The sequence below is a fragment of the Lactuca virosa genome, chromosome 9, assembly GCF_052849685.1.
Source record: "Lactuca virosa cultivar CGN04683 chromosome 9, Lactuca_virosa_CGN04683_v6, whole genome shotgun sequence".
Taxonomy (NCBI): Eukaryota; Viridiplantae; Streptophyta; class Magnoliopsida; order Asterales; family Asteraceae; genus Lactuca; species Lactuca virosa.
In genome coordinates, this window is record NC_136434.1 from 221,811,765 (window position 1) to 221,822,066 (window position 10,302).

A 10,302-nucleotide genomic window follows, 5' to 3' on the forward strand; every position below is an offset into this window, starting at 1 on the left:
CTCAAATCATTAGGGTATTATTGACATGGAAGAATCTTGGGTTTTTAGCCACTAAGAAATTATGGCAACACATGCCTCTTGTCAGGCTCATTTGTGCACGAATTTGTTCCAATTACAAGAATATATGTCCTTTAAAAGTGTTATAATCATCATAAAATCCTAAAACCAAGTGCTAACTTGCTTAATTATTGTCGATTCCTATACACATTAATGGAACCACTTTTTTAGTCAACATGAATGACTTGTAGCCAACTAGTTATGAATGCAACAAATTAAATAGGTACACAAGTTATACACTATTCGTTAAAAAGGAGCATCATACAACTATTTCAACGAATTACACGAGTTATACACTGTTAAAAACGAGTATCATACAACTATTTCAACGAGCATATCCCTTCTCTTTTTCCATGACGAATTCTTATCATGCGTTTTTCTTTTTCTAAATGCACAAAAGGACCACAAACTCTCAATTATTTGGCCATTAAAGTATATACATTATACACACTTTATGGGTGGCCCCCACGATATGAGAAACATCAAACTTGGTTGAACTACAAAATTTTTAAAGAAAGGTCCCTTGCATACTGTAATATTATTTTTGTTCTTGCAAGTTTGATGTGGTAAACTTGATATCTTTAGTCTTAAAAAAAACGTTTTCTTGACTTTATATTAGATAGAAATCATAACTAAAATGTTAAGAAGCAAGATCACAACAAAGGAGAAAAGAAACACATAAACTTTGAATGGAAGAATAATGAATTTGGTTAATAATATGATTACACTTTATAGTTTGTAAACTCTATATTACACTAGAAATACCACTTGCATGCCCTTTTGATGGGGGTATAACAGTTTGTAGATTTTTTATCATCTTATTGAGTTTTTTTAATTTATCTTCATTACCCATCTCTAAATGTCTCTCTAAAACACGAAAACAAGTCTTGCTTAAATGTCTCCCTCTTTCAAGAATCTGTAAAGAGCATTCAAAAGCTTCTTCTACTCTTCCATGAGAACACAGGCTTCTCACAAGAACATCAACAGCATGACTATGTGGACAATAGCCTTTATCAATTAAGTACCTCCAAAAACCCATGGCATCATCAACTTCATGATTTTTGCAGAAAAGTTTCATTAACATTACAACCGTTTCTGATTTGGGGACAAAGTTTCTACTGATCATCTTGTGATAAAGCTCTAGAACACCATCGATTCCAGTTGACTTCATCAATCCTGAGAACATTGTATGAAATGTAATGTTGTCATGAAGAAGATTATTAGCTTCCATTTCATCCATCAATTTAGTTGCAGAGTCGATGTCACGTGATCTGATGAAAGCATTCATTAAGGCGTTGTAGACACCAGAATCTGGGAGTAGGTTTCTCTTAGGTATTTCATCGAACAGTTGTTGTGCATAGGTTGTGTTGTGAGCAATTCCTGCTCCATGGATCAAAGTGGTTAGTGTCTTTAACGTGGGCAAGCAGTTTGCTTGTTCCATTTCTTCAACAAGTTTTAACCCATCTAGAAAACGACCTCTTTTGCAGTAAGAATCAATTCTGATGTTGTAAGTTACAATGTTGGGCTTGAAACCTCTTCGAATCATCTCATGGTAGAAAAGCTCTACAGAAGTGACATCACCAGATTCTTTAAATCCAAGAAGCAAAATATTCATTGTTTTGGTTGTGGGGGAGAATCGGGAATATAGCTTGTTGAATACTGACTTCGCTTCCTTCATTTGCCTCTGTGTGCAGAATGCTCGAAGGAGAAGATTGCATTCATCTGTACCAAATTGCTTGTGATCAGAAAATTTATCCTCCAATTTCTGAAACGCTTCAAGGGTTTCTTCAAAAGATTGAAACTTTGCGATTCTTGATAACATGATGCTCATGGATTTGAGGGTAAGCAAGGAAGGGTGTGTTTTGTGAATTTCTTCTATCAACTCCCACGCCTTGTTGAAATTTCTCATTCGAGTTAATATATGAAGTGTTTTTTCAAATGCATCTGAAGTGGGACAGAATTGGGAAAACTGGAGGGAGAATTTGAAGAATTCAAAGGCTTTAAGGCCATTAGAGTGGGATGCAAAGAGATGGCCAAGAACATTTTCCACAAAGGAAGTTGAAATGGTGGTTGAAGGGATAATTTGGGAAAGTTTTGGATGAATGGGTTGATCGGGAAAAGGATGGTCGTTGATGATTTTAGTAATTCTCTTGATTTCAAACTCCAAATCTGAAGAATAGAACCGGAAACCAATGGTGGCTGCTACTGTTAGCTGTTGAAGAAGTGGAACTTGAAGAAGTTGATTGCATCTTCCTAGGAAGAGCATAATCTTAAACAAATTAAGAAACAATATCAGTTTCTATAGGTAGCATATACACGATGAGTTCATCTATTTTCAACAATCTAGTAAAGGACATCAGGAACCCAAATGATATAGCCTCAAAAGATAGCCGAAAGAAGTTGCCAAAAACCTTAAATTAAGGCAAAAAAATTTCTGTTGAAACGTTCATATATTAACGAAATAAATTACAACTTCAGTGTAGTATAGACGAGGGTAGGAAGGATGAACGACCATATGACCTATCTATGCGATGGGTTTTCTTGAGGCTATCTTAAAACAACCGCTTAAGAAATATGAGGAAAATTAACAAACACCTGGCGTGCATGTTCCAAAACAGCGGCTAAAGAAAATATAATAAACAGCTTTTAGGCTTTATTAAAGTCCAACATTTAAATACAGAAGAAACCCTTATATTTGTATTCTGATTGTATCAAAGTAATTTACATGCCGACATTTGTAGACATGGCCATGGGTTTTTCTATTTCTAATTTGAAGTAAGGTCACTCCTTTATACAGTTGGACCTCTATATATATTTATTACAAAATAATCTAATCAAACAACAAAATGTAGGCACGAGATAAAACAACAAACAGGTGGTGAGCAAAAGAGGAATATGCAAGGAAGAAACAAAACAACAAACAGAAGAAACCATTTACAGGGGAGAAAAGATATATGAAAAACAAAAACGAAGGCAGACACGTTACCTGAAATGGTTTGCTGTTGTCAATGATCGGTCGATGTATATGGATTGTTGAAAGTAATGGAATGGAACCAAGTCTTGACTGTAGAAAAGAGGTCCAAATCCTATCCTAATAAATAAGTACATTGAATGCCACGTGTCATTCTCTCAGCACCACCTGATCGAATTTTCCTGCCTTTTTCATTAAAGTGAAACACCCAAATTGCCCTTTCCTTCCGTTTAATTTCCTCTCTTCACAGCTCCTGCATTAATTTGAAAACTTCCTATTATATCCTTTGACCGAAACAATAACTCCCTTTAAATAAGGTGATCGGATCCCATTTTAAAATTCAAAAAATTTTATACTCTTTTGATCAATATATATTCACAACTTATACTTGTCTATTTACTTCTGCATGTATATCAAACAAGGAAAGTCATTAATCGACATTTACTCTAAATAACGTAATTAATTATTTCCAACCGATCACAACCTTATTTAACGTAATAATAGGAATTTTATAAAGATTTTATCGATTTTCTTGGTTAAATATTCTCACCTTTCTCGATTTCTTCTTCACACTTCCATTCTTTCACAGGTCCATTGCAAGAGCAGAAGAAAAAAAAAAACATTCTAATCGGCATCCCTTCAATACCTGTAAGTCAAAAATCTTGAATTGATTTACGGCAAATCGTTAAACACTATACATTTAACTAAGAAAATTCTTACATACATTTAACTAAGAAAATTCTTACATACATTAATCAGTAGATAATAAAATAACATTCAAATCTAAGATTGTTATTCGTATCATACCTTAGAAGAAGAATCGTCCACTAATTCAATATTTTTGTATTTCTAAGTGCTACATCGATTTTTCCTCTGAATCTCAACTCACGACCTCTGCATAAAGAAAGATCGGGTTAATAATCTCTACATCTATTTTTCATATGCATATCATCGATATCTCCATCTGTTTACTCACACACACATTCAATCATATGCAATTAATAATTATATATGATTGACATCCAGTTCAGTTTATATTTTTTCAGTTTTTATTGTGGTTTTGTATTTCCACTTTTTACCATCTACTGTGATTTGATCTTTTACTCTTCATGCTTTCTAACCAAACTACCAACCTACTTTTCTATTATGTACCATTCATTATCACAAATTATCATTCTATGGCAATGATTTATTTGATCCAAAACCGGTGCAAGATGGTAGTTGTAATTTTCTATAAAAACATATTTCTATTACATTTTTACTTTTACTTTACAATATTACTGAACTTACTGACCATAAACATACTCAATGTGGTGTAACAAAACAATATGTAGTCTGAAAACAGTAAGTGTAACAAAACGATTAAACGAAAACAGTCTCTGTGAAGGAATGCAAACATGTTTCATCATCCATTGGGTTGTTGTTAACAAGTATCCATTTTTACTAATACTTCCATGATCAATTTTACCATTATTTTCGTAATCGGTTCAAATTTCCAAGACATAGAGTTGAAGGAGTTGCAATAATAAGTTGAATCAGTTCTAATACTAAGTTACAGTTTACACCTATAAATCTTTTTAAAAAAATGTTTTAAAAGGACTTTTCTCACAAAAATGTATTTCCCTGTTATGATTTTGCTGCAATCGGGAGACCACTAACCATCTATATTTCCTTTAAGCTTTAGGTATGTTTCAAAAACGATGATCTGGCAGAGGAAAAGAAGTAAATTTACAGGTTGTTGTTGTTGTCTGAGCCGAAAGAGACATAATTAAAACCTTGAAATTGGTTATATATTTGGTATGCAAATCGAGAGAGAGGAAAAATCGAGAAACAAGAATGAAGAAACATACCTTTTTGGTTGTTGTTGCGAGAGTGAGGGTCGAGTGAGGCGGTGACCGGTGGGTCTGTTTTTGCTGATTTGTGAGGCCGTTGGTGTGGCTATTTTTGCTTTTCAGTTTTCACGGTGGTGAGTGGCGGAACACCGGTGGTGGTCATCGTTTGATTAGCGAATTAGGTGGTCTCTGTTTGCATCCTGCGAGATGGACTGATGGGGAATGGTCGAGTAGGTGTTGAGTGTTCGTCGATTAGGTTATGATTTGTTATTGTATTCGAGTGTTCAACGGGTCCGTTTGATAAGGGTCGGATCCTGATCAGTTTTAGTGGATGGGTGGTTTTATGGTTGGTTTTGGTCAATACACCGAAACTGAATCCAACTTTTCGATTTTTACAAATTCGAAATCCAAAGTCCAAACCGACGGTATGTGACTTTATCTGTGTGTGTGTAAACAATTGAGTTATTAGCAAGAAACTTTTTTTAGTTGTTTTTTTAATTTTAAACCTATAGTAAATAGCAATGTACATTATTTTTTTCTTTTTTATTTCCTTTATCCTTTTCTAATTCTTTCTTAAACATGATAACATGTTTGTTAACATATGCAAATCAAGGGCATTTTAGTAACTTTACTTTACTGCGGCTTCATATTACCTTTGCTTCATATTAACTTTGTATGGGTTAAAATTACCAAATTGACCAAAAAGTGAAAAATTGTTAAAAAAAGTTAAAAAAATTGTACTTTCTTTTATGTTTGTTAAATGTTATTCTTGACTAATTTGTGTCTGTTTGCATGCATGCTTCACACTTTATGCATTCATGCTATTAAATTTTAATTTTATTTTATAAACCTATATACATTAGTTAATTTATTAACTTTCAATCTCCATTTATTTATTTTATTGTATAATTATTTTTTAGATTCTATTTAAAATTATCACCCGTGGATTCCACGGGTTATAACCTAGTGTCCAATAGAAAAAAGCAAAGCAACATTGTGTAGAGATATGTGCAACTTAAAAGAAATGAACGTACTGTTGAAAAAATAAAAAAAAATATTAATACTTAAAAACCTTAATCATTAGATTTGCAAACGATTATTAATTAAGAAAGTTGGATGTTTTCATTTAGGCTAATATTTAAAAATCTAAAATTTTTGTAAGAAACAAAACTGTGATGAAGTTAAATTAATATATAAGGTTTTTCTTTTTTTGAGATTTACTTCGAGTTTTATTATTATTGTTAGAATTTCTTAAATTCTTGAGTAATATTCGGAAATATTGTTTGAATATTTTGCGTAAACACACAGTAACACACAACCAAAACAGAAAATTTAATCGCCTTTAACTGCATAATAATAGTTTAAAATCCAAGAAATGACCTTTAATGTGGGCCTGGACTTATTAAAGAGTATTCTATTAATTGTAGCAATGTACTTATCGTTCCTTGCGTGAAGCTCTTTTTTGAACTAAAAATGCTAAATTGATTCAAAGTACAATGCTTAAATTAGTATTTGTTTTTAGAATACCTATGTTTTCTAAAATACCCTTGAAAGAAAAAAAAAATAAAAAAAAAAGAAAAAAAAAAAAAAGAACATAGCAGACGCAAGACAAATAAATGTTGTATTTGAAAAAGGATAATGTATTTATAGAGTTTTATTGGACTTTAGAAAGTGAACCTCTAATCTTTTAATACACGTAGGATCCAAAAACTAATATGATTTACTAAACGTGCGTTGTTATTAATCGCATTTTACCATATATTAAATTATCATAAATTACAAATCTAAATTATGATACCGTTCTTGTAACTCTTTATGTTTGTATTGTATAAGATTTTCATAAATGCAAATAAAAGGAAAAAAACTATTTTTATTTATTGTCATAACATTTAGACATACACACATCAACACACATGCACACACTATTTATCTCTCATAGATAGACAACAGAAACTCATAGTTTCTAAAAACCAAATAAAGCAAACTAACTCAAGTTATGTCCATTATAGCATTGTACTTAAAAAGTACATTGGTATAACTGATTTTTTTACCATTTAACAACCACATAGATAATAAAAAAAACAACATTACACGAAAATGACCCCTGATATACAGATTGAAACTTGAATAAGAATACTCGTTAAGATATTAATAAATCATATTTAAGTATGCTATTGACGAACCCTCTGCATACCATACCCGAAATAGGAAACAACATTTTTATATATTTATGATGAATTGTGTATTAATTATAATTGATAAAAAATAAATACCAGTACATGGAATCATGGCAAAAACCAACTAATACGTAGGACATCTTTCTACACCAATTTACATTTTTGTCTACATTTTGCTCCACTTTATTTACATGTGCTCATCACAAGACGGACATGGGGAAATTGATAATACGGTGACATATTTTGATAATATCTAATAACAATTAGCATACAGGTAAGGAAAATACCTTTAGTACAGGCTTTTATCCAAAAAAATATCCTCCTCAGTAACGTGTCCATCATCCATCTATTTTGAAAGAGAATATATTAAACTACAATTAACATCCAATACACACTAATGGTAACGTCCCAAAAATTTCATTTTTTAAATTTATAAAACGGTAATCCAAAACATTGTCATACAACCAAGAAAGACCAAAGTGTATCACTACATCCAGGGCCGGTCCATTGTTTTTTACTACCCGGGGCAAAATAAGAATTTTATGCCCTTATATATATACTATACGATAAAGAAAACGTATCTATAAAATATTTATAAAATAAAAAATACAATAAATTTTATAATCAAACAAATAATACTAGCAAAACCCTACAAAAATCACCTAAAATGGTGTCTTTGTGTATTTTTTTTGAAGCTAAAACATCTCTTATTTTTACAATAATCATATTTTGTAAAAAATAACTTTCATTACTTAAAATTGCTAATATATTCAATCTTTTCTTAAGTCATGATACTTCGAATATACAATTTCAAGAGCTTCAATTTCGAAAAACTTCTTTCCACGGAAGCAACCTTTAACCCTACAATCAACAATATCATATACAACCAACACATTAGTGAACATATCTATTATTCTTGCATACTACTCTTCTTATTCTTCTCTTTTTGTTTTCTATTTTTAGAAGCACCTGATGGTTGTTTTCGGAGAACCATATTTAACACTCAACAAATCTAATTATAAAATATAAGCAACGAAAGATACAACCTGTCTAAAGTTTATGTTTTTCCACTTTCAAGATGTCAAGAGATCTGAAAAATAAACCACATAATACAAAATAAGAATCTATTTCTCAAAACTATTATATTATAACAACAAAACAAATTTATACCTTTTTGCTCCTCTCTAAAAGTCAGATAGTCAAAAAAACAGAAATCAAAAATAAGAAATCATAAGTTCAATAAATAATTAAACGTCTTTATGCTTCCTGATTCACATCAAAAAACAAGAACACAAAAGTTTAGAGAAGAGAAATTAAAAAAAAATGATGAGAAAGCATAGATTTTGATTCAAACATAGGAGAAATTTTGTAACACTCATAAAAATTTGCACCAATTTAAAACATTTTAATTCATTCAAAAGTCATTAAGTTATTACAACTTGTTTTCAAAAGAGTTTAAACATCAGAGTATCCCCAGAACCAAATCACAAAATCATGAAGTATGAGGAGCGGTACGATCACGCCTTCGCCTTGCCACGATCTCTTGAAGTACCTGAAACCAAAACACTACAACTGTAAGCCCGAAAGCTTAGTGAGTTACCCCCAAAATACCAACCGCATATAACCATACTCATATCATATCACAAAACATAACAGCTATGCATATCGAGTCTATAGTGTGACTGGTCCGCCCGCACCGGGCCTTCAGTCCACCTGGTCCACTCTCCGAGTCTAGCCATGTATATCGAGTCTACAGTGTAATTGGTCCGCCCACACCGGGCCTTCAACCCACATGGTTCACTCTCTGAGTCTACAGTATGACTGGTCCGCCCGCACCGAGCCTTCAGTCGGCCTGGTCCACTCTCCGAGCCTCGGCACGTCTGGACCGCCCTCTTGGGGCCTTCAGCCTATCCGGACCTCCCGTTGGGCCTTCGGTCTATCTGGTCCGCCCTGGGCATGTTGGCCTACAACACAAAGCAGGACTCGCCTCAACCCAACCCCAGCCAAACAACCATGTGCACATAAAACAGTTAATCACATAAAAATCCTCAACCAACCAAACGAATCTATCAAATCATGCAGCATAGCACCATCCTAACCAGGATACCGACCTAACCGGTCACTAACATAACATTACCCTACATACCAAGATACCGACCTTAACCAGGTCACTAACATAACACCATCCTAAAACCAAGATGCAGATCTAGCAACTCAAAAACATATCAAACAAATACCCGAATTCCCATCCGATAAAGGGCCAGCCTTGGTGCCTTAGACCCTGTTGATATAGTGAGGATAACTCACCTTGCAACTGCCGAATCGAATCACGAAAGCACCAACCCGAAGCACTGCCTCTAACTTCAACACCTATAATCATCAATGATCCAAAGACATAAATATCCGAAAATTACCATAATACCCCTGAAGGTCAAACTGGTCAAAGTCCACCTTCCTGATTGACCCTACTCGCCGAGTCAACCCATTGACTCGCCGGGTTCCCAAACTCAGGAAACTCTCATAACACGACTCAAATCGCCGAGTCACCCAATGACTCGTCGAGTTCAACAATCTCCGAGTCCTAACCTGTCCAACTCACTGAGTCACCACTCAACTCACTGCTCTGAGTCTCACCAGAACAGGTTGAGGGGTTTTGCGTCGTGACTCGCCGAGTCCAAGAACCGACTCGCCGAGTCCACGACAATCTTCATCAGACTCTCCGAGTTGTTCTTCCACTCGTCGAGTCCAAGCTCATTATCATATGACTCGCCGAGTTCACCCATGCGACTCGCCGAGTCACTACGCGACTCCATGTCTGAAGCCCTAGCCCAACTCGCCGAGTCATCTCCCAAACTCGCCGAGTTGATACGGGTATTCCCATAATCGACAGATACAGATCTACTCCTTTGCTCCAAACAATAGATCTGGGTCCCTAGAGTGCATTAGCAACATAAAGTTGCTACCTTTACGTGCTTCATGTCCCATAATTCCAAAAACCAAGCTAGAAAGGAACTTAACTCATGGGGAAAGGCTTTTGCATAGCAATTAGAAGGGCTTTCTGCATATTTGATCCAAATAGAACTCAAATCTGGAGTTTCAGCTCCAGATCTAACTCATGCACCAAGATCTCATCATATTATCTCCAAACAAACCCTAAATCTCCATGAAAGATGGATCTAGAAAGGAGAAGGCCAAGGATAACGATTCATTACCTCCAAAACGACCTCCCACTGAAGAATAAACCGAATCTCCATAAATCTCCTTG

At 34.1% G+C, this 10,302-nt stretch overlaps 1 protein-coding gene across 2 annotated transcripts; it reads right to left on the minus strand.

Moving 5' to 3' along the window:
- Positions 1 to 747: 747 nt before the first annotated feature.
- Positions 748 to 5,132, minus strand: LOC145137107 (pentatricopeptide repeat-containing protein At3g61360-like). Of its 2 annotated transcripts, none has more exons than XM_079071248.1 (5): positions 4,879 to 5,132; positions 3,836 to 3,922; positions 3,579 to 3,689; positions 3,044 to 3,281; positions 748 to 2,326 (listed from the first exon to the last, which is right to left on the minus strand). In XM_079071248.1, the coding sequence occupies exon 5, from the start codon at positions 2,321 to 2,323 to the stop codon at positions 803 to 805; it is 1,521 nt and encodes a 506-aa protein (XP_078927374.1). In that variant the 5' UTR covers positions 2,324 to 2,326; positions 3,044 to 3,281; positions 3,579 to 3,689; positions 3,836 to 3,922; positions 4,879 to 5,132; the 3' UTR covers positions 748 to 802. The 2 variants fall into 2 exon arrangements, with proteins under 2 accessions (XP_078927374.1, XP_078927373.1); XM_079071247.1 differs by having other exon boundaries at positions 3,579 to 3,674; positions 4,879 to 5,131.
- Positions 5,133 to 10,302: the final 5,170 nt, after the last annotated feature.

Bases quoted from the DNA above. Each gene is read 5' to 3' on its own strand.
- LOC145137107 (XM_079071248.1), bottom strand. From the start codon at position 2,323: ATGCTCTTCCTAGGAAGATGCAATCAACTTCTTCAAGTTCCACTTCTT.